The sequence below is a fragment of the Bemisia tabaci genome, chromosome 3 (assembly GCF_918797505.1).
Source record: "Bemisia tabaci chromosome 3, PGI_BMITA_v3".
NCBI classification, from domain to species: Eukaryota; Metazoa; Arthropoda; class Insecta; order Hemiptera; family Aleyrodidae; genus Bemisia; species Bemisia tabaci.
The window spans coordinates 61,142,313-61,162,997 of NC_092795.1; the positions used below are offsets into that span (position 1 = coordinate 61,142,313).

The 20,685-nt window shown below is 37.4% G+C and overlaps 1 protein-coding gene across 1 annotated transcript; it reads left to right on the forward strand.

The window, feature by feature from the left end:
• Positions 1-2,530: 2,530 nt before the first annotated feature.
• On the forward strand, positions 2,531-18,054 carry Ube3a (ubiquitin protein ligase E3A). The gene is made up of 14 exons (XM_019047686.2): positions 2,531-2,756; positions 3,745-3,946; positions 4,296-4,638; positions 6,106-6,296; positions 7,416-7,605; positions 9,446-9,789; positions 10,198-10,368; positions 10,896-11,246; positions 11,920-12,064; positions 12,431-12,636; positions 13,305-13,472; positions 14,421-14,576; positions 14,970-15,187; positions 17,079-18,054. Exons 1-14 carry the CDS (start codon positions 2,716-2,718, stop codon positions 17,197-17,199), a joined length of 2,847 nt encoding a protein of 948 aa, XP_018903231.1. The 5' UTR covers positions 2,531-2,715; the 3' UTR covers positions 17,200-18,054.
• The last annotated feature ends 2,631 nt before the right edge of the window (positions 18,055-20,685 follow it).

The window sequence follows — 20,685 nt, forward strand, 5'->3', positions numbered from 1 at the left end:
AAGGCCACTCATAATGGATATAGAAAAGCGCCTTCAAATCAATCCGTAAACTTAATGTAAAATTCTGATATCACTATTCGTGCGTCACGGCAGTCATTTTGCATACCCGGCCATTTGAAGGCGTCTCGTTGACTTCAGGCAAACTGGTCAAAAACGAGTGTTTCTGGCCACTTTTTGAGTTACTCTCTGGATTGTCTTCCGCGGATAGCTCGAAGCGAGGGACTTGCGGACCTTTCCGGACTCGAAAATCCCACTCAGAGGACCAATACCAAGCGAGCTTACTTTGTTCCGACCCGATCGGGGAACTATCTATTTTGACGCTAAAAATTTAGTCCAAGTAATCCTAGTCGATTTTCCTCGATTTGGGACTGAGAAAAAAATGTCGAGATATCAGTCGCATCCTACGCATTTTGAGGCGTAGAATCAATTCCGCACGGTCCCGACTCTCGGCGCGGCTCTCTGAGCCGAGAAACATTCAGAAACTGGTAAAAAACGAGCATTTCTGACTCCTTTTTGAATCTTTCTCTGGGGCGTTTTCAGCGGATAGCTCGAAGCGAGGGAGTCGCGGACCTTTTCCGACTCGAAAATCGCACTCAGCGGGTCAATTCAAAGTTACCTTACTTGGTGTCGGTCCGATTGGCGAACTTTTGATTTCGTCGAGCCGAGAACCAGTCAAAAACAGGTTAAAAACGAGCATTTCTGACCACTTTTTGATCCTTTCTCTTGAGCGTTTTCAGCAGATAGCTCTAAGCGAGGGACTCATGGAGCTTTCCGGACTCGAAAATCACACTCAGCGGGTCATTTCCAAGCGACCTTACTTGGTTTCTGCCCGATCAGCGAATTTTCGATTTTGATGCTAAAAATTCAGTCCATGTAACCCCTGTCGATTTTTCTCGATTTGGGACTGAGAAAAAAATTTCAAGATTTCAGTCGCATCCTACGTAGTTGAAGGCGAAGAATTGATTCCGCACGGTCCCGACACTCGACGAGGCTCCCTGAGCTAAGAAACAGTCAAAAATTCGTCCAAAACTAGCTTTTCTGACCACTTTTTGTCTCTTTCTTCGGAGCGGTTTCAACGGATAACTCGTTGCGAGGGACTCGAGGAGCTTTCCCGACTGGAAAATCCACTCAGCGGGTCAATTCCAAGCGAGCTTACTTGGTTTCTGACCCGATCGGCGAATTTCGATTTTGAGCTAAAAATTTAGTCCATGTCACCCATGTCGATTTTCCTCGATTTTGGACTGAGAAAAAACATTCGAAATTTCAGTCGCATCCTACGTAGTTGGAGGCGTAGAATCGATTCTGCACGGTCCCGACTCTCGGCGAGACCTCCTGAGCCGAGAAACAGACAAAAACTGGTCAAAAACGAGCATTTTAGACCAATTTTATGACTCTTTCTCTGGAGCGTTTTCAGCAGAGATAGCTCGAAGCGAGGGACTCGCGGAGCTTTTCCGGACTCGAAAAATCGCACTCAGCGGGTCAATTCCAAGCGAGCTTACTTGGTTTCCGACCCGATCGCCGAACTATCGATTTTGACGCTAAAAATTTAGTCCATGGAACCCCTGTCGATCTTTCTCGAGTTTGGACTGAGAAAAAATGTTTGAAGATTTCAGTCGCATCCTACGTAGTTGGAGGCGTAGAATCGATTCCGCACGGTCTCGACTCTCGGCGAGACTTCCTGAGCCGAGGAACAGTCAGAAACAGGTCAAAAACGAGCTTTTCAGACCACTTTTTGACTCTTAGTCTCCCGAGCGATTTTCAGCGGATAGCTCGAAGCGCGGGACTCGCGGAGCTTTTCTCGACTGGAAAATCGCACTCAGCGGGTCATTTCCAAGCGGCCAAGCTTGCTTTCGGCTCGATCGGCGAATTTTCGATTTTGACGCTAAAAATTTAGTCCATGTAACGCCTGCGTGGTTTGGTAGGTAGCTTCAACGCTGCTTTACTTTTATAACATGCGATACAACTTTTTCGCATGAAGGTGTGGTGCTAGCCCAAAATGCACAAAACTATTTATTCCGGAGATGTTTTTCCCGGCTGTACAACACAAAATCGGCTGTAAATCTTTAACCCCCCCCTTACCCCTCCCCTTTGCATAAAGTCCGTGAATACTTGGTTTTTGTTTCGTGCTTCTGTAGTGAGCGAATCCTCTGACAATTTGGTTCATTCAGATCCGAAATAACTGAAGGCATGTAGCTAGTAGCTCGTAAATATCACATGTTCAAATTTCCCTCTTTGCATGTTTGCTCCTATTACCACCTCAAAAGCACTACAGAGAGAGAAAATTTTGCATCAAAATTTTGAGGAAAATATAGCAAGAAGACAGGACTTGAAGCCGTGGGAATATTCCTAGAAACATCGTTTTCTTGTAAAGGCCTTTGCGAACAGATTAAAGAGCAAATCGACCCTTTTGAAATTACTGCGCTTAGACTGTTTTCGCTACCTTCAGGTTGTCACAACTGGTACAACAACATAAACAACTGGCCGTACCCCTCGTCGATTTTCTAGAGCTCTCCCTCCCCCCCTCCGGCCCCACTTTCATCTCCCCACGATCGCCATTGTGACTCACGATAGGAATAGGAATAGCACACAATCTCTTGTAGTTTTTAGTGTAGAAAAACACAAAGTGAACGAAGTTTGAGTGTTTTTTGTCGTGTATCCGGCCCATGACCTTTAAAACTCAGTAGCATTTGTACGTGTTATACTTTTAAGTATTCTATGAACCCCGAAAATAAAAAACAGGACAGCGAAGGCTCAAGGTAAAATCAAGATTTTTTTCCAGCTCATGTTGTATCATCTTCTGTTTATTATTTGATTTCTGGAAATTTCGTTTCATCTAGAATGAGCACTTCTTTTCAGGCCACAACTACGCAATAGTTCTTATCATTAATTTTAATGTAGAGAAGCATCTGTTTTATCTCGAGGCCAATGTAGTTATCAGGGAATGCCTTAGAGGTTATGATAGCTACGACTACCGTTTGAATCACTTCCATTCAATCAATCTTATGCTATGGGTCGCTCTTAATTTCATATTCTGTTCATGAGCGTAACTCAATTTACCTTTGCTAATCCAAAGTTACCTCGGTATCTTCCTCAGCCATTGTTTGTTATGCACGTTCTTGTAGAGTATGTTCATGTCCTACACTGAGTGACGATGGATTCAGTATGTTGTAGCTCGTGGGTGTTCAGTAGGCATGACAGGAACAATTTGATGGGAAACATAAGTTTTGCTCATGCAAATTGTAAGCATGAGAAATTTACTCAAAACTTAAAGCCATCGTATCTGAACAATGTTTCGCTCCTTTGGAATCTACTTGGTGGTAGTGTGATTATTATTTTATTCTAGTGACTCTCCGTAAGTGAAATCTGAATAGATAAGTGATGTGTCATAATTTTTCTCTTCTTTCCCTGGATATTTCTTTGGAAACTTAGCATCAGCCGCCCTCCCCATGTTTTGTATGTGACCTTAAGAATTCTTGACTAGTAACTGATTTCTGTTTCTTTGAAGGAATCAATGCAATAGTCACATTTCGTGTTATCCTATTTCATGTCTCAGTTGCTCTGCAGTAAGAATAAATGTTCTCTATCCAGTACATAGCTGCAGAGTTCTCTGCTTTACAGCATCTTCGTATCTTTTGAAGAATCAGAACCAACCTTTATTTACTAGTATTTTAACAGCCGCTTGAAGACTGGAAATTACTCCCTCTCATTGTTGGTGTCTAACTAACCTTATTTCCTTTCTTTCAGCAACACTTCTGCTCTTGCGCAGTTGTCATCTTCGAGCCTTGCTCTCTCGCCTGAGGAAGAGGTATTCCAGTCCAATAACGGGGAGCCAGATACCATGAAACGAGCTGCTGCCGCGAAAAGAATTGAACGCTACTTCTATCAGCTTACAGATGGTTGTGGCAATGAAAACTGCAGCAACAAATTTTGTGCTTCTAGTGGAAAAGTAAGTTTAAAGGATTGGCATAATTTTTAGTATTTATTTATTTATCTATCTAAAAAAACATACCTATTAACAGAAATACAACTTCAGCACTGGGGACTACTCTAAAGCACATGCCTATAAGTGTAGCTTAGTAACTAAATATGATACAAACTGCTAAAAAGAAAGAAAGTTACAAAAAAAAGGACTATAAAGGGACACTCCTAGACACTCCTTTCTTCTGTACTGCTAGATGCTAATGCGTTTATAGAATTTTCAATCCAGTCGGAACTAATGATTTTTTTCCTTAATCTTGAGCACTGTCCATCATGTTTTAGCAGAAAATAAAGACACTTTACTTCTCTCTTTTCAGGCTCCATCATTGAAGCCAAACCAAGCTGCTGTTTTAGCTCTTGAATTATTCAAAGAAGACTCTCCTCTGTGCGAGTATCACCCGGCAAAAATTCCTAGAACTCAAGAGGCAGGAGACCTCACGCCTGAATCATTTGTCTCCTCGTTATCAAATGTTATCGAGTCTGCCAGCTCCAGCGAGAAAAAAGTTCCTTCTGCTTCAAGTGAGCTTGAGGTTGGAGAATCTTTGACTCCGACAACGTCCTCGAACACACCCACCACAAAGACGCAAACCAAAACAACTTCACCATCTGTCTCTGACAAGGACTGCACCAACAAGCCTTACAATGCATCTTCAAGCACTAGTAAGTTCAAGGTCATTTTTAATAGAACACTATTTTGCAAAGTGTCTTTTCAGAAAGGGACCGTTCAAGTATTTCATAACGTTCTATCTCCGATTTTTTAACCCCGCCTCTCCCCTTGCAAAGTTTCCGTAACACAGCCCTACACCCCCCTTATGAATTACATAACACTGGCCTGACCCCCCTCCCCCCACCCGCAATTTTAAAAAAAAATTCACCGGGGAAGGGCAGTATTTCCAATTTTTTGCAGGGTTTTTTCTAAGTTGTTTTACTGCCGGTTCGGATTTGTTACGTAATGCTAGGCTTGATACCCCCCCTCTTCTCCTTGAAACGCACTGTAATGCTGGCTGAAACCCCTCCCCTCCCCTGAGTGCGTTACGTAAAACTTGAACGGCCCCAAAGATCATCCAAGACTTTCATTGATCCTTCAACATTGCATTTAAGGAAAGAATACTTAATACCCAAGAATAGCCCAAATAATTGAAAAAACAGACACCAGAAAATGGCATGGGTAAAAAAGGCTGTCAAGGAGAAGTTCTGAGGGTGGTGTAGGATCTGCAAAGTTGAAGGAAAACAGAAAATTGTGGGGATGGTTTTTCAGTCTTTTTGAAGCTGCAATGCTTAAAGAATTGGGGTTTTCTGCTGGGCCAATCCTCCATAGCATTAGCATTTATAATTGCTCTCTAAAAAGTTGTTTCAATTCTGAATCCTAGGGGTAGCAGCGAAGCTTTCAAGGTATTCAAATATCTCTTACTACTTTAACTTTTTACCTAACTCATTCCTTTCGTCTTGAGACAGAACTCACAAACTGAGATCTAATGAACACGCAAGTATAGTAAGTAATAACTAGATGATCTACTCATCACATATTGAACGCGACAATAAGGGACAACTGCACTTTTTTTTCTTGTTTTTCTGAATTCTTTTCTGTTTTCTTCATTTTTTCTGCACATACAAATATGTCGTTTTCATGTATTTTTAACTATTCTGCTTTTATGGTACATCTAACTGGGGCTTCTGTCACTGAGTGGAGGTACTACTTTAAGGCAAATGAACATGTTCTAGGCATTGCAAAGGCAAAAGCTAAATGACAGAGTTTTTCCGAAATCTATCCAGGAACGAATGATGATTTGATCGTAATGCTGAGAAAAGTTTTTTTTTCACATTTCTAAGAATATTTCAGTAAGATTGTAAAACATGAGATACAGTATTTTCTCTCTGTAACGACGATAGCTATAACAAGAATCTCTCTGTAACAAGGAAACCAGTCGGTTCCTTGAACTTCCCATATTAATTATCGACTATGGTTATAACGAGAATCTCTCCATATTGACGAAATCAGCTGGTTCCTTGTGTTCTCGTTATGAGAGTCCCCTGACTTTCTTTTTTTTTTCTTTCTTTCTTTCTTTTTTATAAAACATTGCTTCTTAATGTTTATACGTAATCAGAATGTTTGCTTTCTTGTTACAGAAAAAAAATACTTGACCGAAAAAATCCTTCATGATATATTGGAAACTTGCAAAGAAACAAATTCATACTCAGCCCTCCGAGCGTCATTATATCAAGTTTTCTCTGAGCCAGAATGTTTGTATCAAAGCTTCTTGAAGTCTGATTCGGAGCCAGCCAAATCAGAACTGTACCCTAATTTGAAGAAGGAAGAGGTAAAAGCAGTTCAAATAACAATTGAGCCTCACAAATTATGAATAAGATGGTATATTTACCGGAGACTTTTAATTAATATCTGATCATGTAATAGATGAAAGGCTTCTTTAAAAGAAAAAAAAGGAAAAACGCCGTATTAGCATCAAATGTTGCAGTGTAATTTTTCCTGACAAAAGTAAATAGTAAATTCAAGCATATTTTTCCTTGAATTTTTCAGATAATTAGATTAAATTGCAAACAAGCGTCCATAAAACTGAAATAACGACACACAGAATTTTCCATGTAAATTCGTTTTCTATTAATATTCCAGAAAATATTGCAACGTCTGAAAGTTCATACAGCATTTTTCCTCAGCATGGCAGTAGTGCTTGATAGTGTAGGAGATTTTCAAATGAAATCCAACTGATCCTAGAATATACAAAGGTTCATTGGTTCTGCAATCGATTGAAGATCATGAATCGATTAAAAAAGGAATATTAAAAAAAATGAGCCTTTGAGCCATTCAGTATTATCTGAGCAAGCCAGGAAACATTCAACATCATGGGTGAAGATTTAAGGTCAAAGTTGTAAAACATGTATTTGACTCTTTCCTAGGTTGTCTGAGCTATATTTGTTACGCGTGACATTGGAAGAATGCCAAATTTATTGGAAGTATTTTATCACTAATTCCTCTTCCTCCCAGTGTGTGTATGCTGCTTGGAGCTCAGGAACATATAGAAGAAAAAATGATACTTGCCCAATCTGAAAAGTCATTATCATTGAATTCCATATAAAAAGGATAATCAAAGAATTTAGAGCTTGATTTTCAATTGAAATATGCACATATTTAGATCTGCATGAATTCCCTCTAAATCACAGATGCATTCCTTAGCTTTAACTACCAGGAGAAAGCAGTTGGCTAGTATTTTAAATTTTGATTGTTCTTCAGATCAACCATAAATTAATACATCAAGAATAACGTAATGCTCAGTTTATTTCAGCGGATTTGCTCTCAATCTATTTCTTGGAAACTTGATCGTAGAATATTCTTTATTGCTGAGACAACTTTAACATTTTTTAGTATTTGCATGATGAATTTTTATGGAACTGCATTTAATTTTATTTTTTTATTTTTTAAGGTTCGAGAGCTGGAAGGTGAAATGGAGAAAGACCAGGATAGCGTGGCTGTCGGGAAAGGAGAAATAGAATCATGTTCTGATTATTTAGCTGTTGATATTGCATCATTGAGACGAGCATACAAAGAGCTATCATCTGTTCCTGCCTCTGAGTTTGAAGATGCTTTTGTCCGAGCACTTTTGACCTTGGCAGGTAATTTAGTTTCTTCTTATGTTGTAGGCGTTAGACGGAAATTCACTTATCGTAAGGGAAATTGATATGAATGCTTTTTTCCTTGTTTTTGTAAATGTGAATGCCTCACATTTGACTGTTGAAAGGAACAAACCACATTATCGTTTGCCTAGATAGTAAAAGAGGAAAAACAGAATTGAATAATAAGTTCGAATAATTTTTCCGATATTCGATTCGAACTTGAACCTAGAAACCCCGAATAAGCGAATTATTCGACAACATTGACTAAACTTCGAATATCCAACAAAAAACACCGAATATTCGTACATCCGGCCATATTGATGACGTACTAGTAAGAACTTGATATGGCGCGCAGCTCAAACCAAATTCAAACTACTTGTTTTGAGTTTAGGAAAACAAAGGCCAACGTTTCATTGGTTCATGCAGCGCACGGCACTCGCTTAAGACGGATCAATTCAAAATTCGTGCCACTTGAGTTCCACCTAATACGTCATCAACATAGCGTACAAATGGGCGAATGTACTAACCTCCATAACCTATCCTTCTCTGCCTTGCGCGGCACCCCGGTCTTTCCAATGTTGCTAGACTGTCTTTACGAGATCAGCATTGATGTGGAGTAAAACTGAATAAAATGCATTTTCGGACAGTAAGAAGCAGTTTTACAGTTCCACGACTGTTCAATCAATTGGTCGTCCTGAAAGAAAACAAATTTCTCTCCCTTCTTTTCTTTCCCCAGCAAATCAAAATGTTCGCAAAACCATTTTATAATTAAATGAATTGATTAATTCTTGATCTTTTTATCCGTAATAGTAATTTCTTCAATCAAAATTTGAAAGTTAGAAAGAAAAACAAGCAGTGAATTCCAACACAATGTGTTGATAAGGCGCGTCATTAACTCACACATATCAACCCCTTTAGTTTTCATTTACAGAGATTTCAAAATAGGCAAGTAGCACAACAAGAGAATTCATACGATCCAACACTTCAACGACGCACTTTGACGAGACCGTGTTTTGTGAATGTAGAAAGCCATTCGAACGAGTTTAAGTTTTTTGATCTGCCCCCAGCAATATCTTATCAGATTCTTAAAGAAAAGTGCTACGTAATAATTTAAGCAAAGAAAGGAAAAATTCTGTCGAACTCCTGAAAGATACAGTCGATTTAAAGGTAATTTTGGGGCTAAAATATCCAAATCACCGGTACCTATTATAAATCCCGATATATCCCGAGTGGGGGGTCGAAACGATCGCAAAGGCGGTATACTACGTATACGCGCCAAAATTATTTATTCAATTTTTATTTCGACCAACACAGAGGTTGGTTTTGGTCAAAAACAGGTAAAAACTACAAATATTCGATTCGAATTTGAAACTTTTTCATAATATTCGATTCGATTCGACATAAAAAAAACCACATTCGCACAGCCCTAATTTTAAGGGGTTTTTTTTGTGCAATTGTAGGATCCAATGGTTCAGTTTTCTTGCAAAGTTTTCTCATTTTTAATTTCGTATTGAATTGGAGAAGTTTTTGCCATCAGATTTCATGATTAAATAGAAACACACTCACTAAATGTTGGCTGATTAAAAATCCTACAAGTAGCGTTCTCTTCTTTCAGAATGGGTTCTGAATAATTTTCTAGCTATGAAATAGAAAGTAAGGATGAATCAAGTGAGATTTTGAATATTACTTCATGGGAATTTAATTATTCAAGTATTGAATTGAATTTAAGTGAAAAAGACAAAAAAGTAATGTCACTTGCTCTCATTGTATAAATAAAGCTCTTTATTCCTGTCTGGAACTTTAACTTGTACCCTAAGAAATTTACCTCTTTTTTTTTCAGATCAAATATCCATTGACCTGCAAATGTGTGGGAAGTGTGGAAATTCATGCAACTTGGATATGCTGGTGCAGGTTTTTGTGATCGTATTTGAAATACCGATGTTAGAAAGGTGTGAGTATCTAGAGACAGCTCTTCCCAAGTTGTGCACTGTCGCTAGTCTCCTGCCGCTGGCCGCTCAGTCAAGATTAGCCAGAGTCTGGGCCAGGCACAGTAAACCGAGGCTAAAAAATATCCTCGAAGCTTTACAACAGCTAGTCTCCTCAAAAGTTGTCATGGGCACATTCACCAGTGAATATTTTGTTCAGGATGATGAAGCCATTACAGCAGCTACTAAAGTTATGAAAGTAAGAATCTTTTCAATATTTTTACATGAAACTGCATACATTTTTTTAACTCTCCGCTTTAAAGTTCCTAAATTTAAATGGAACTAATTCCTTATGCCCACATTTAATTGAAAATTGGCGTAGAAGAAGGTTTTTCAAATTTTTAAAGATCGAATCCCGTCTAAAGTAGGAAATACTGTGCTTATAGATTGCGACATCTCAGTTTTGGTCAAATCTTGGTCTCCCGCCATTCAAGCTTATAGTTTTGGGGTAGTCGCATTCATAATTTTATTGCATGTGTTCTTTTCAGATGCGCACCTCTCCTAACTGTTTGGTTATTATATTTTTCTTATTATTTTAATACTTGTCACTTATCCAGTACAAGCACAATTTACAATTTTACAAGTACATTTTTTTCTGTATTTGCAGATCCTTTACTTCGCAAACCTGTTGGCCGGTGAATTAGATTCTCCTGAGCTACGAGAAGAAGATTTGTCAGACTGTCCTATTTCTGAAGATTCCTTATTCTATGGTTTTATTAGTGCAAAAAGGGGCTGTACGTGTCCGGCCGACAAAGATCCTCTGGGTGAAGAACTGAATGTAAGTTCTTGTTCGTTTTTGATCCTCTAGAATTTCCTGCCATTCATTTTACTAAATTCATTTTAACAAATTTCCTTGCTGAATATTGAAGATCACGGGGAGTCTTGATAATACTGCTCATGGCTTATGTTGAAAACTTTATCTATTCATGCGTCTGAGTAAAACATTTTATCCTTTTCATTGTTTAAAATGCATGCAAGGCAAGGAAAAGTAAGGAAAAGGCAATGAAGAAGCAAAGATTTTTAGAGACCCCTTGAAAAGTGAATTGTTGGGTAAGTAAGCGAAAACGGAGAAAGATAATTAAAAAAGTAAGGAATTTAAATGAGAAGGTACAATAGACATTCCGCAAGAGTACTGTTGAGGAGCTTTGTGCCTAGCACAATAATAGGATAGTTTTTTGTAAATAAATGGAAATATGTGTAAGTGGAGTTTTTTTTATTCATTATTCTCAGAGTATGTGTCTCTACAGCCACTCAAAGGATTTTAAGGGTATAACAGTACTTACATGCCTCTAATTTTTTCTGCAGATTGATGTCCTGGATGCTCGAACACCTTTTATACCCTTCTCCGAGTTTTACAATGAGCCGCTTAGCGATGTTGTTGAAATGGACAAAGACTTCGCAAATTACAAAAGCTCCAAAGAATCAAGTGGTTCTGGCCTAGTGTTCGGGATGACTTCTAAAAAATTTAGTTTCATGCACTATTCCTTCATTTTAACTCCTGCAACTAAAACGCTGGGATTGTATTATGATAATCGCATTCGAATGTATAGTGAAAGGCGCATAAGTTTGCTTCGAACTGTTGTTGGAACACCAACCAACCCTTATTTAAGGCTGAAAGTTAGGAGAGATCACATCATAAAAGATGCGCTCGTTGAGGTATGTATAATCAATTATTGTCAGCTCTGACTTAGTGAGAGGTAGGTAGAAAAAAATGGAAAAAAGAAATAAAAAAAAATATTTGTGATGGTTGAACCCATTAGATTTAAATATTTTGCCCCCCCCCCCTTTTTTTTTATGTTTTTATCGATATCCTTTTCTTAGCATGTTGGTTTGTATCTTTTTTTGGTTATTCATTATATTTGACTAAGTATAGAAGATACAATTTTTACTTTTTGTTACTGTGCAATGGGTTTACCTTAGTGAACAAAATTTCAATTTAAAACCTGTAGCATGTTCACATTTGAAAAATGTTAGTGGAAAGTATTAAGCTTCCTTTTTTATAATAATGCATTTGTTAACTTTTGATCAAGTAATTTGAAGGAAAGCTGGCTCAAATATTGAATTAGAATCAAGATCAATTGAAGATATTGTTTGCTGATTGTGTGCTTTTGTTTCACCTGGTTTAGGCCTCTTTTTAACATTTTCCTAAAACCAGTGTTGAATTGTTGATCCAATCTTTCGAAAAAACTTGTGTTGATAAATTGTTTTGGTTTAAAAACTTTTATTGTACCTTTGCATGGATGCATACAAATTTCTAGAAGACACTGCAGCTATTTTTTTTCTCCATTTCTGGGTTAAGTTTTTACAGCATAAAATATTTCATTTTCAGCTTGAAATGATAGCAGCAGAAAATCCAAAAAATCTAAAGAAACAACTTGTTGTGGAATTTGAGGGAGAACAAGGTATCGATGAAGGAGGTGTTTCTAAGGAATTTTTCCAACTCATAGTGGAAGAAATTTTCAACCCTGATTACGGTAAGTTGCCTGCAAATTGCATGTAACCAAATACGTTCTCATGAGTATTTAAAGATGTAAAATTTTTGCCTGAGACAATTCTACTATTTTTTAAGTTTGTAGTTAACCAATAGGAGGGGGGATTAAGGTCTGCTTAATGAAAAATTAGACATGAAGGTAATAAATTACTTATTTCCATAACGTAAGCCCTGAACCTGTCTTCTTTTTTTTTCGAAAGTGTAAAATGATAGAGGATCGAAGTCCTTCCGGGAGGACCTTATGAATAGGTCATAGGTAAAATTTTGTTTTGAAGATTTGCAAGTCTTTTGAGCTGATTCATTACCATTTACCATAATTTTACTAACAAAAAATTATTCTATTCGACAGGTATGTTCACTCTTCAACCTGAAACGCGCACTATGTGGTTCAACACAACATCTTTTGAAAGTGATGCACAGTTCACCTTAATCGGCATTGTGCTCGGTTTAGCGATTTACAACAATGTTATATTAGATGTCCATTTTCCAATGGTTGTGTACAGAAAACTGATGGGGAAGAAAGGGACTTACTACGATTTAGAAGATTTCAACAAGGTGAGTATTATACAATACAGTGCAGCCGTTTAACCTTTAAGTCATGCAGAAAATTATTTTTTGTGATGATAATTATGATTTGTACCAATGAGAATTAATAGGGTTTTCATGAGTTTCATCCTCAATTTAATTTTTACACAATATTTTGGAACAAAGCCATTTATTTCAGGGCAGTCTGTTCAGAGCCAAATTATTACTGATCAGGTTCGTTGACTCTGACGTGTTCTTGCCTCTAAATGAAAAACTTTAGCAGAAGCAAAACATTTTGCCAACCCTCCATCTTACAACAGTAATACCTTAATTATCAAGCATTGCAATAAGACACCAGCATTTCCCATCACCAGAGTCTTTAGCTAAAATTTAGGAAGACGGTTGTGGGAAGATAAAGTTGCAGTCAACTGAAGCACTTCATGACTTTATCTAGAGGGCAACAAAGTTTCAGCCTGTTCTGAGGAGGGGCCATGAATTGAGAGCAAGCAATGAACAAAGAACCCTCATCACCAAATCAATCCATTCGTTTTCGATTCATTATCGCTGTTAGGCCTGTTGCAAAATTTCATTTTAAAAGTAGAATTTTTATTTGAGGTCGGAAACCTATTTTTTTTAACATGACGTCTACCATCGGAAAGTTATCCCTTCTAAAAGTGTATGATTGTAATTTGTTTCAGTCCCTGTACTCCGGTTTAAAATCAATGTTAGATCACGAAGACGATGATATGCAGGACACATTCATGCAGACTTTCAGGATTTGTTATGAAGATGCTTTTGGATCTGTTTTACATCATGATTTGAAAGAAAACGGAGATCAGATTTATGTTAATCAAATTAATAAGAAAGTGAGTGAACTCTACTCCTACAGCCTGATTGTTGAAACTTTAATTGGCCATGTTGGCAAGATAAGACATAGCCCTATCTGCTCCATTTAATTTATTGATCTTCGATTCTTGTCGTGCCGATATAAATTTCAACAATCCGGCTGCTGGTTTTTTTCGTTCTACTAACCTATACACCTAGTTATATCTACTATACACTACTTATATCTACTATCTTATATCTACTATCTGTTCTACTTATATCCATACACCTTTTGAAAAGACTGAAACTGCCTCAGAATGTCAGTCTTGGCCTCTTTGGTACTGAAATGTAAAACATTAGGGAGCATATAGATTGTGAAACTCCCAAACCATTTATCTCGGTTTGCTACGTTGCAGACTTCTTGTCATACTGTATTTTTTAAGTGGAACACAACTTCCCAAAACTTCCATGATTCTTCCTCTCTATGCGAGAAAAATTGTGGAAAAATATCAAGGAATTATACGTCGGTTTGTTCCCTGCAAAGAAAATAAAATATAAAGCCGGGCAGGGGAGTGGATTCCAAGAAGATTTTAAAACGCTGCAAACGAGATACGTGGTTTGAGAGTTTTACCGTTAGTATCCCCTTAACTCAAAAGCATGGTCTTCGATGATGAAGCGATACATTTCTCCTAAGATATTTTTTTTTATATTTGATTTTCATCTAATTTGCACTGAATTAAATATCCTTCAATATAAAGAGATCGAAACTGCACAGCCGCACAATGCATAATTTACATTGTATCTAGTGAGTTTTGAAGAGAATCACCAAGTGTTATCATTGACAGTTGTTCATCGCAGATATAAACTTGCACAATTGTATGGAAAATGAGTTTAGTCATCCGGTTTCCTCTTGTGAATATTAGACTCTTATTCTGTCTTGTGAATGTGCTTAATATGTATCTCAAAACCGATTTTCTTTTTTCTTCCAGGAATTTGTTGATCTCTATTCTGATTTCCTTCTCAATACATCAGTGGACAAACAGTTTAAAGCCTTTAGACGTGGTTTCGAAATGGTGACAGATGAATCGCCCCTTCATCTTCTTTTCAGACCAGAGGAAGTAGAACAGCTAATTTGCGGTAGCAAGGTAAAGCAATACTATCTCATCAATACTGTCTCTGCCTGTTTAGAGTTTTAATTCCAAATTATATAGCATTCAAGAAGTAAACAGTAGTTACCCTGCTTGTAGATTGAAATTAATCAGAATGGTAATCGAATTTTCCAAGAGGAATAACAAGTCAAGCTGGAGACCTAGATAATATTTGTCTAGGAGGATCAAAACACGTTCTGTGGAATAAAGATTGACAAAACATCCTGTATGCTTATGTGTCGTTCTACAATTTAGCGGAAATTTGTATACAGCTACAGAATTTTTCCCAGAAAGTTTCATTTTACATGCATGTAGCCTTTGGTTTTCAAGTTTTTTTTTTGTATTTTATAGCACTTAAGCTCTCCCTAAATTATGTCCTTCTTTTTACAGAGTTTCAATATGAACGAATTAGAAGAAGCCACGGAATATGATGGTGGCTATACCAGTGAGACGCAAATTATTAAAGACTTTTGGGAAATAGTTCATGCACTTCCATTGGAAAGTCAAAGAAAACTACTTCAATTTGCAACAGGCAGTGATAGAGTTCCAGTCGGTGGACTGTCTAAATTGAAATTGATAATTGCCCGAAACGGCTGTGATTCTGATAGGTAAGTCTCTATCGTCTCAAGACGAGCAACATTCTTCTCTCTACATTTAAGTCTTCGTTGATTTACATACATAAAAGCTGTTTTCATAGCGCTCTGCTCTTGTTGATTTTCCATCTTATCATGTGTCAAGCACTCTCCAGTAATAAGAAAGTATAGAGGAATGTAACAGACTGCACAAGATAAATTAAAAAATGAATAAGAAATAATATATAATTAACAACTCACTTACACATTATTTATAATACAATTTTTCTGGACGGGTTTTGAGCATGCCGCTCATCTTCAGGGATAATCGCGACTCCTTTATCAAAAAGAATGTGCAAGTGAGCCGTTAATTATATATTTTTTCTCATTCTCCAATAAGTTTAGTAACCTAAGAGAATTTTGTGAATTTCAATGGACAAAAAATTTTGGAGGTGCATTTATGGACTTGTTTTATTACATCAGCGGAGTAACAATAACTTTTTTAGTCTTTCTAATGTATCTTACTCCAATATTACTCAAGCGCAACTCTGGTATCGGTGAATCATTTTCTTGCAGCAGGAATTGTTAGTAAGTGAGTCTTAAAAATTGATGGATCTTAGTAACAGGAGTGCAGAACCCTCCCATTTTTCAAACCGGCCATCCCATATTAAAAACCTTTTTTTTCCGAATTTAACCAAGCTCTGATCTCCTTTTTTATCTTTCATTCACCAGTTGTTGCAGTTTATCACAAAATACTGCGAATTTTAATGCGATTTTCGAAAAAATATTATTGCAATTGCGAGCTGACATTACCAGTATTATCAGCCTTTCTATTTTTCATGCAAGCGGCCATGCAAACCTGAATGCATGATTAAGAAGTGTATCTATTACTTCCAAGGATAGGCAACTCTCAATGTAGCAGCAGCAGTGTGTCTAATGCAGTAGTTTCACTTTTCGTTGACGTTTGTGAGGCTGCAAGCACAAAATTTAAATGCATTTAGATAATTTCATCAATCATTTATCTATTCAAAGAAAGCAAAAATACTTTTAAGAAATTTTACTCATTTGTCTGATTGAATTTTGTTACCGACGTATTTTGGCCACACTTCCGGCCGTCATCCGAGACGCGACTCGCATTTTTAAAAGTGGTTTTTAAAATTCTCTATCGAACTCTCGTCTGGTAATTTTAAAAAAAAATTAATTTAATTTTTCAAGCTCCAAATTTTCTAGGTCCAGTTAAATTTGTATTTTTTGTTTAATTTCTGTTCACTCATTCTGAATCATTTCTCACAAGTGAGCCAGAGAAGAGAAATCACCAAACCACAATTTTCTTGAATCTTCTCTCCACATCTTCCACCAGCTTTTCTGCAACCAGTGTTAAAATTCCAAGAAGAGAAATCTCTTTAGAGACCCAGAAGTGTCGCCATCCAGTGAAAATTCAAGTTTTACATTTTCCCAAAATGGAAAAAATTGTGAAGAAGTTTTGAAAGACCAAACTATATACGCCCCATGGGTAGATCTAGGAATTAAAAAAGTCCTCGCCTAGTAAGAGAAAGAAAAAAGCAAAGAGAGAAGAATTTTCTTAACTGCTGTATTATTTATTAGTGAACCGCCAAGGAGATTTTGAGATGAGATGTACAGACATGAGAAACGAGATGGTCTTAACTTATTCCATATACTCGCTGTGAGTTCATCAAAAGTGTTTCTGAGGTTATATATCAATGAATTTTTTGGCAAACAATAGTCGCTACCTCACTCGGCTGTGCTTCATACTTCTCATTGCTTTAAAAATAATGCCATTGTTGCTGCAAGTTTCCCTGATCCATTCCTCCGTCCATACTGGAGTCTGACCGCATCAAGTATAATTCAATGTTTTTCCACGGTAAGTAGCTTCATACTAATTTTTACTTTTTCTCTGAATTTTCAGATTGCCGACTGCTCATACATGTTTTAATGTCATTCTCCTCCCTGAATATAGTTCTAAAGAAAAACTGAACGACAGATTAATCAAAGCTATCAATTATTCCAAGGGATTTGGAATGCTTTAAGTGTAATTTTTCAGCGATTTGGATCATGTCTGCGGATTCCACTCTGTTAGCACTTTAAATTTCTTACCCTCCTATTTGCTCCTCCAAAATGAGGACTTTTACACAAAAAATGTACGAATGTTTGCGAAGAAGATCCTTTTTATACCAGTTTGCGAAGGAATTTTCAGATGGTCTATTTAATGTTTTTTCCATCTAATATTCTTTCCGCAGCAAAGTCTTATGCTAATACCAAAATTTCAAAATGTTATATAGGCGTCTAAAGCTCTGACTAATTTTTTGAATTATCAATTTATTTAAAGATAAAGTTCCTCTGTTTCAGAGAGCAAATAATTTTCCCCATCTTGAATGTGAAAGTAAGTTAAGAGTCATTTAAGGAAAGTTAAGTGTAATGTTTTAATTTTCAAATCTATGATGTACCCACTTATTGTCTAAATATGGGATACAAGTGATGACCAGACATGGGCTTCTGTGAGCAAAATGTCACTGTGTCTTTTAGATTAAATTTTTAAAGTGAAACCATCTCAACTGAGCTGTTGCCAAATTTCTCCTTCTTCCATATTTCTCAAGAACAGCTAATGAACTGTGTCTTGCATAACTTTTGAGTGATTTGTTTGTACTCGAATCAAAATATTTAATGCAAAGTGTATATTCCGATCCTCTTAGAAAAAATAATTTTAAGTGGAAATTTGACAACATTAGAACAAGCTAGTTTTTCTCTGAAAAATTCAATCTTTTTTGTCACTTCACCTTGGATAAACATGCTCTAGGTTTTCGTGCTCTTAACAAATTGTTTATCGTTGTTTTATCTGGTTGTACAATTTTTTTTAAAAAAATTCTCCCTTTTACACACCGAAATATTGTTTCATCTTTTTCTTTTCAAATTTTGAACCTCTCCTCTCTCCGATTCAGCTGGGATCTAAAGAAACTTTTCATTCCTTGATCAAGAATTAACATCTTGCTCTAACCATTCTGTTTGATTAGGTTCGTCAACAAGTTTCAAAAAAGATAACTACATACAGCAATTAATCCTATTTTTCAAGTAAAATTCCTATCTTGTCAGCCCACTCTTTTTTGATGGTAGCTTGCAGACGTGCCACCATGATAATTGTGCATATAATTAAACTTGTTCTGTATAACAGGATATGTTAAGAACAAATTTCTTATCTACTTTCCTTCCAAAATGAAGAGAAAAAAAAGCCTATATCATTTTGTATCAGGCATGAAAAGTTTCAAGGAAAGTCCTTTATTAGAGAGCATGTCAAAACAACTTTAGAGAATGGTCACCATAATCAGAAACTGACCCGCCTTTTTTATTATTATTTTTCTTACTTTTATTTCTCTATCTGTTAGTGAAATTTCAAGGAATTTTCCAATCTTTTCGAAGTTTTTGTGGTACCTCAGTGATTTATTTGAAAGCGCTAAAATACGTACAGAGATCAATGGGACTTCATTTTGCTATTAGGACCTACAACTTCTGACTCATTTTGACAAGCGTCAATATGCGTGTAGATGGCTAAAGAACAATACCGCCTATCTGCAAACTGACGATTTTGCAGGACGAAGAAGAATCTTCGCCATTTTTATAATTGCGAGGTCAGATCTGTAATTTTTCATATATTACAGCATCTTTACAGCGATCCTATGCAGAATTCGAAAAAACTAAAAACATCAGCTTGCGTATGTAATGCTGAAGAATGTGGCAAAGTCACTTACTCATTTTCGCCAAAACTGACAATTAGGCGGTATTGTTCTGTGGCCCTCGACACGGAAACTTATGGCACTTTAGTTGGTCCTAGGGTGAGCTGAAAATTGTAGTTCCCAATTGAGGCAGAAAGGGCATTTTTTAGTTGCGGTGTTTCAGAATCTCCAGTGCCAATTTTTATTTTAGAGAAAAAACTATCGGATGAATTTTCTGAAATTATACGTTTTCAGCGTTGTAAAACACAAAGAATATTCAGTAATAGTTACAACAAATTACATACCTTTGCTTCAATCACAATTGATGAAACGTTAGCAGAGAGATTTTGAGGAACTGCAACCAAGCAATGCTCTTTCTGCACCGAGCGCTTCAATTACAGGATGTAGTCCACTTGAGCTATCCATGAGAATTTTACACGGAAAGAATTGAATGTTGATTTAGCGCTGTTAAAAAAAAAAAATATGCGACACAATATTGAACTTGTCCATTTGTCCGTGGACGTGGTCAACCTAGCATTTTATTTATTGTAAAATCAGCAATTATACTTGTCGCACATTTTTTTAACATTATGAATGCTAAAGCAACATTCAATATTTTTCAGTGTACATTTTAACAAAGAAAGACTGTGTTATCTGTCGTATAAGGAGACAATCGGAAGAACTCCTATACCGCCTCCTCCACGGCAGCTCATCTTCAGATTTGACCGCCGATCTCCATGTTCCTGTCTACGTATCCCGGAGCAGACCACACAACCGTCCCGTAATGACGGTCACCGCATCATCTCATCCTTCCGATGTGTTATGGCTGTAGCAGCAGTGGCCATAGAGAAAAAAAGGAGGTGTTTGCATTTCGGGCAGCGTGGAAAATGTGGAGACTTGATGACGAATGGGTACGGTCGCGTACAGGGACGAGAGCCTCACACTGTCCACTACGGCATCAAGTCATCAAATATTCAGATGCCCGAAATGCTAACACCTCCTTTCTACTTTTCTCACCTCCATATGGTAGAGGAAGTATGCATCCTCCAGAAAATCAAAGAAGAAAAATTTCAGAAAACTTTCCATCAATACTACGACGTTATAAGGTCCAGAGAAAACAGTAACATACTTGGAAAAACGGTGTCGTACCGTGTGGCGATCCCCATATATCTGTCCACAGCAATATTCAGAATCTATCTGTTCGATTTCATTCAAAGTGTGACAGGACACTATCATGGATCTCTTAAAGCACGTCAACGATTTTACGGTTCGATAACGTGCTAAATTTTGTGTGGGGGGCCGGGCACGCTCAATGGCACCCCGTTGTACCGCCTATGGCAGCAGTGGCAACGAACCATTCGCCCGCTTGGCCCGGGAGGGGGGCTCACTTTTCATTCGCCTCCCGCACAATGTGAGGCTTCAACCTCAACTCTAAAATTTAGTATTGAGCTCGTACACTTAATTTGATACAAGTTTTCCGCTTTAACGGCCGTTCATAAATAGCATTGCGCTCTGACTAAGGAGGGGGAGAAGTCCGATCTACCGTGACGGGAGAGAGACAGGAAACACTCCGTCACGTCACGTCACAATCGTTACGAACGCCAATTTTTTTTTAAAATCATCCAATATTTTCAGCGTAAGGATCGACAAAAATTGCCCTCTATTCGGGAAAGAAGGGGTCTTGCGAGGCGCAACGTAATATTCCTGGGGAGGAGAGGGGGGGGGGGAGCACAGCGGGCTGATTATTGAAATTGATGGACACAGCTATAGACAAAGAAGACATAGGGAGTGTGGAGCGATCCTATTGGT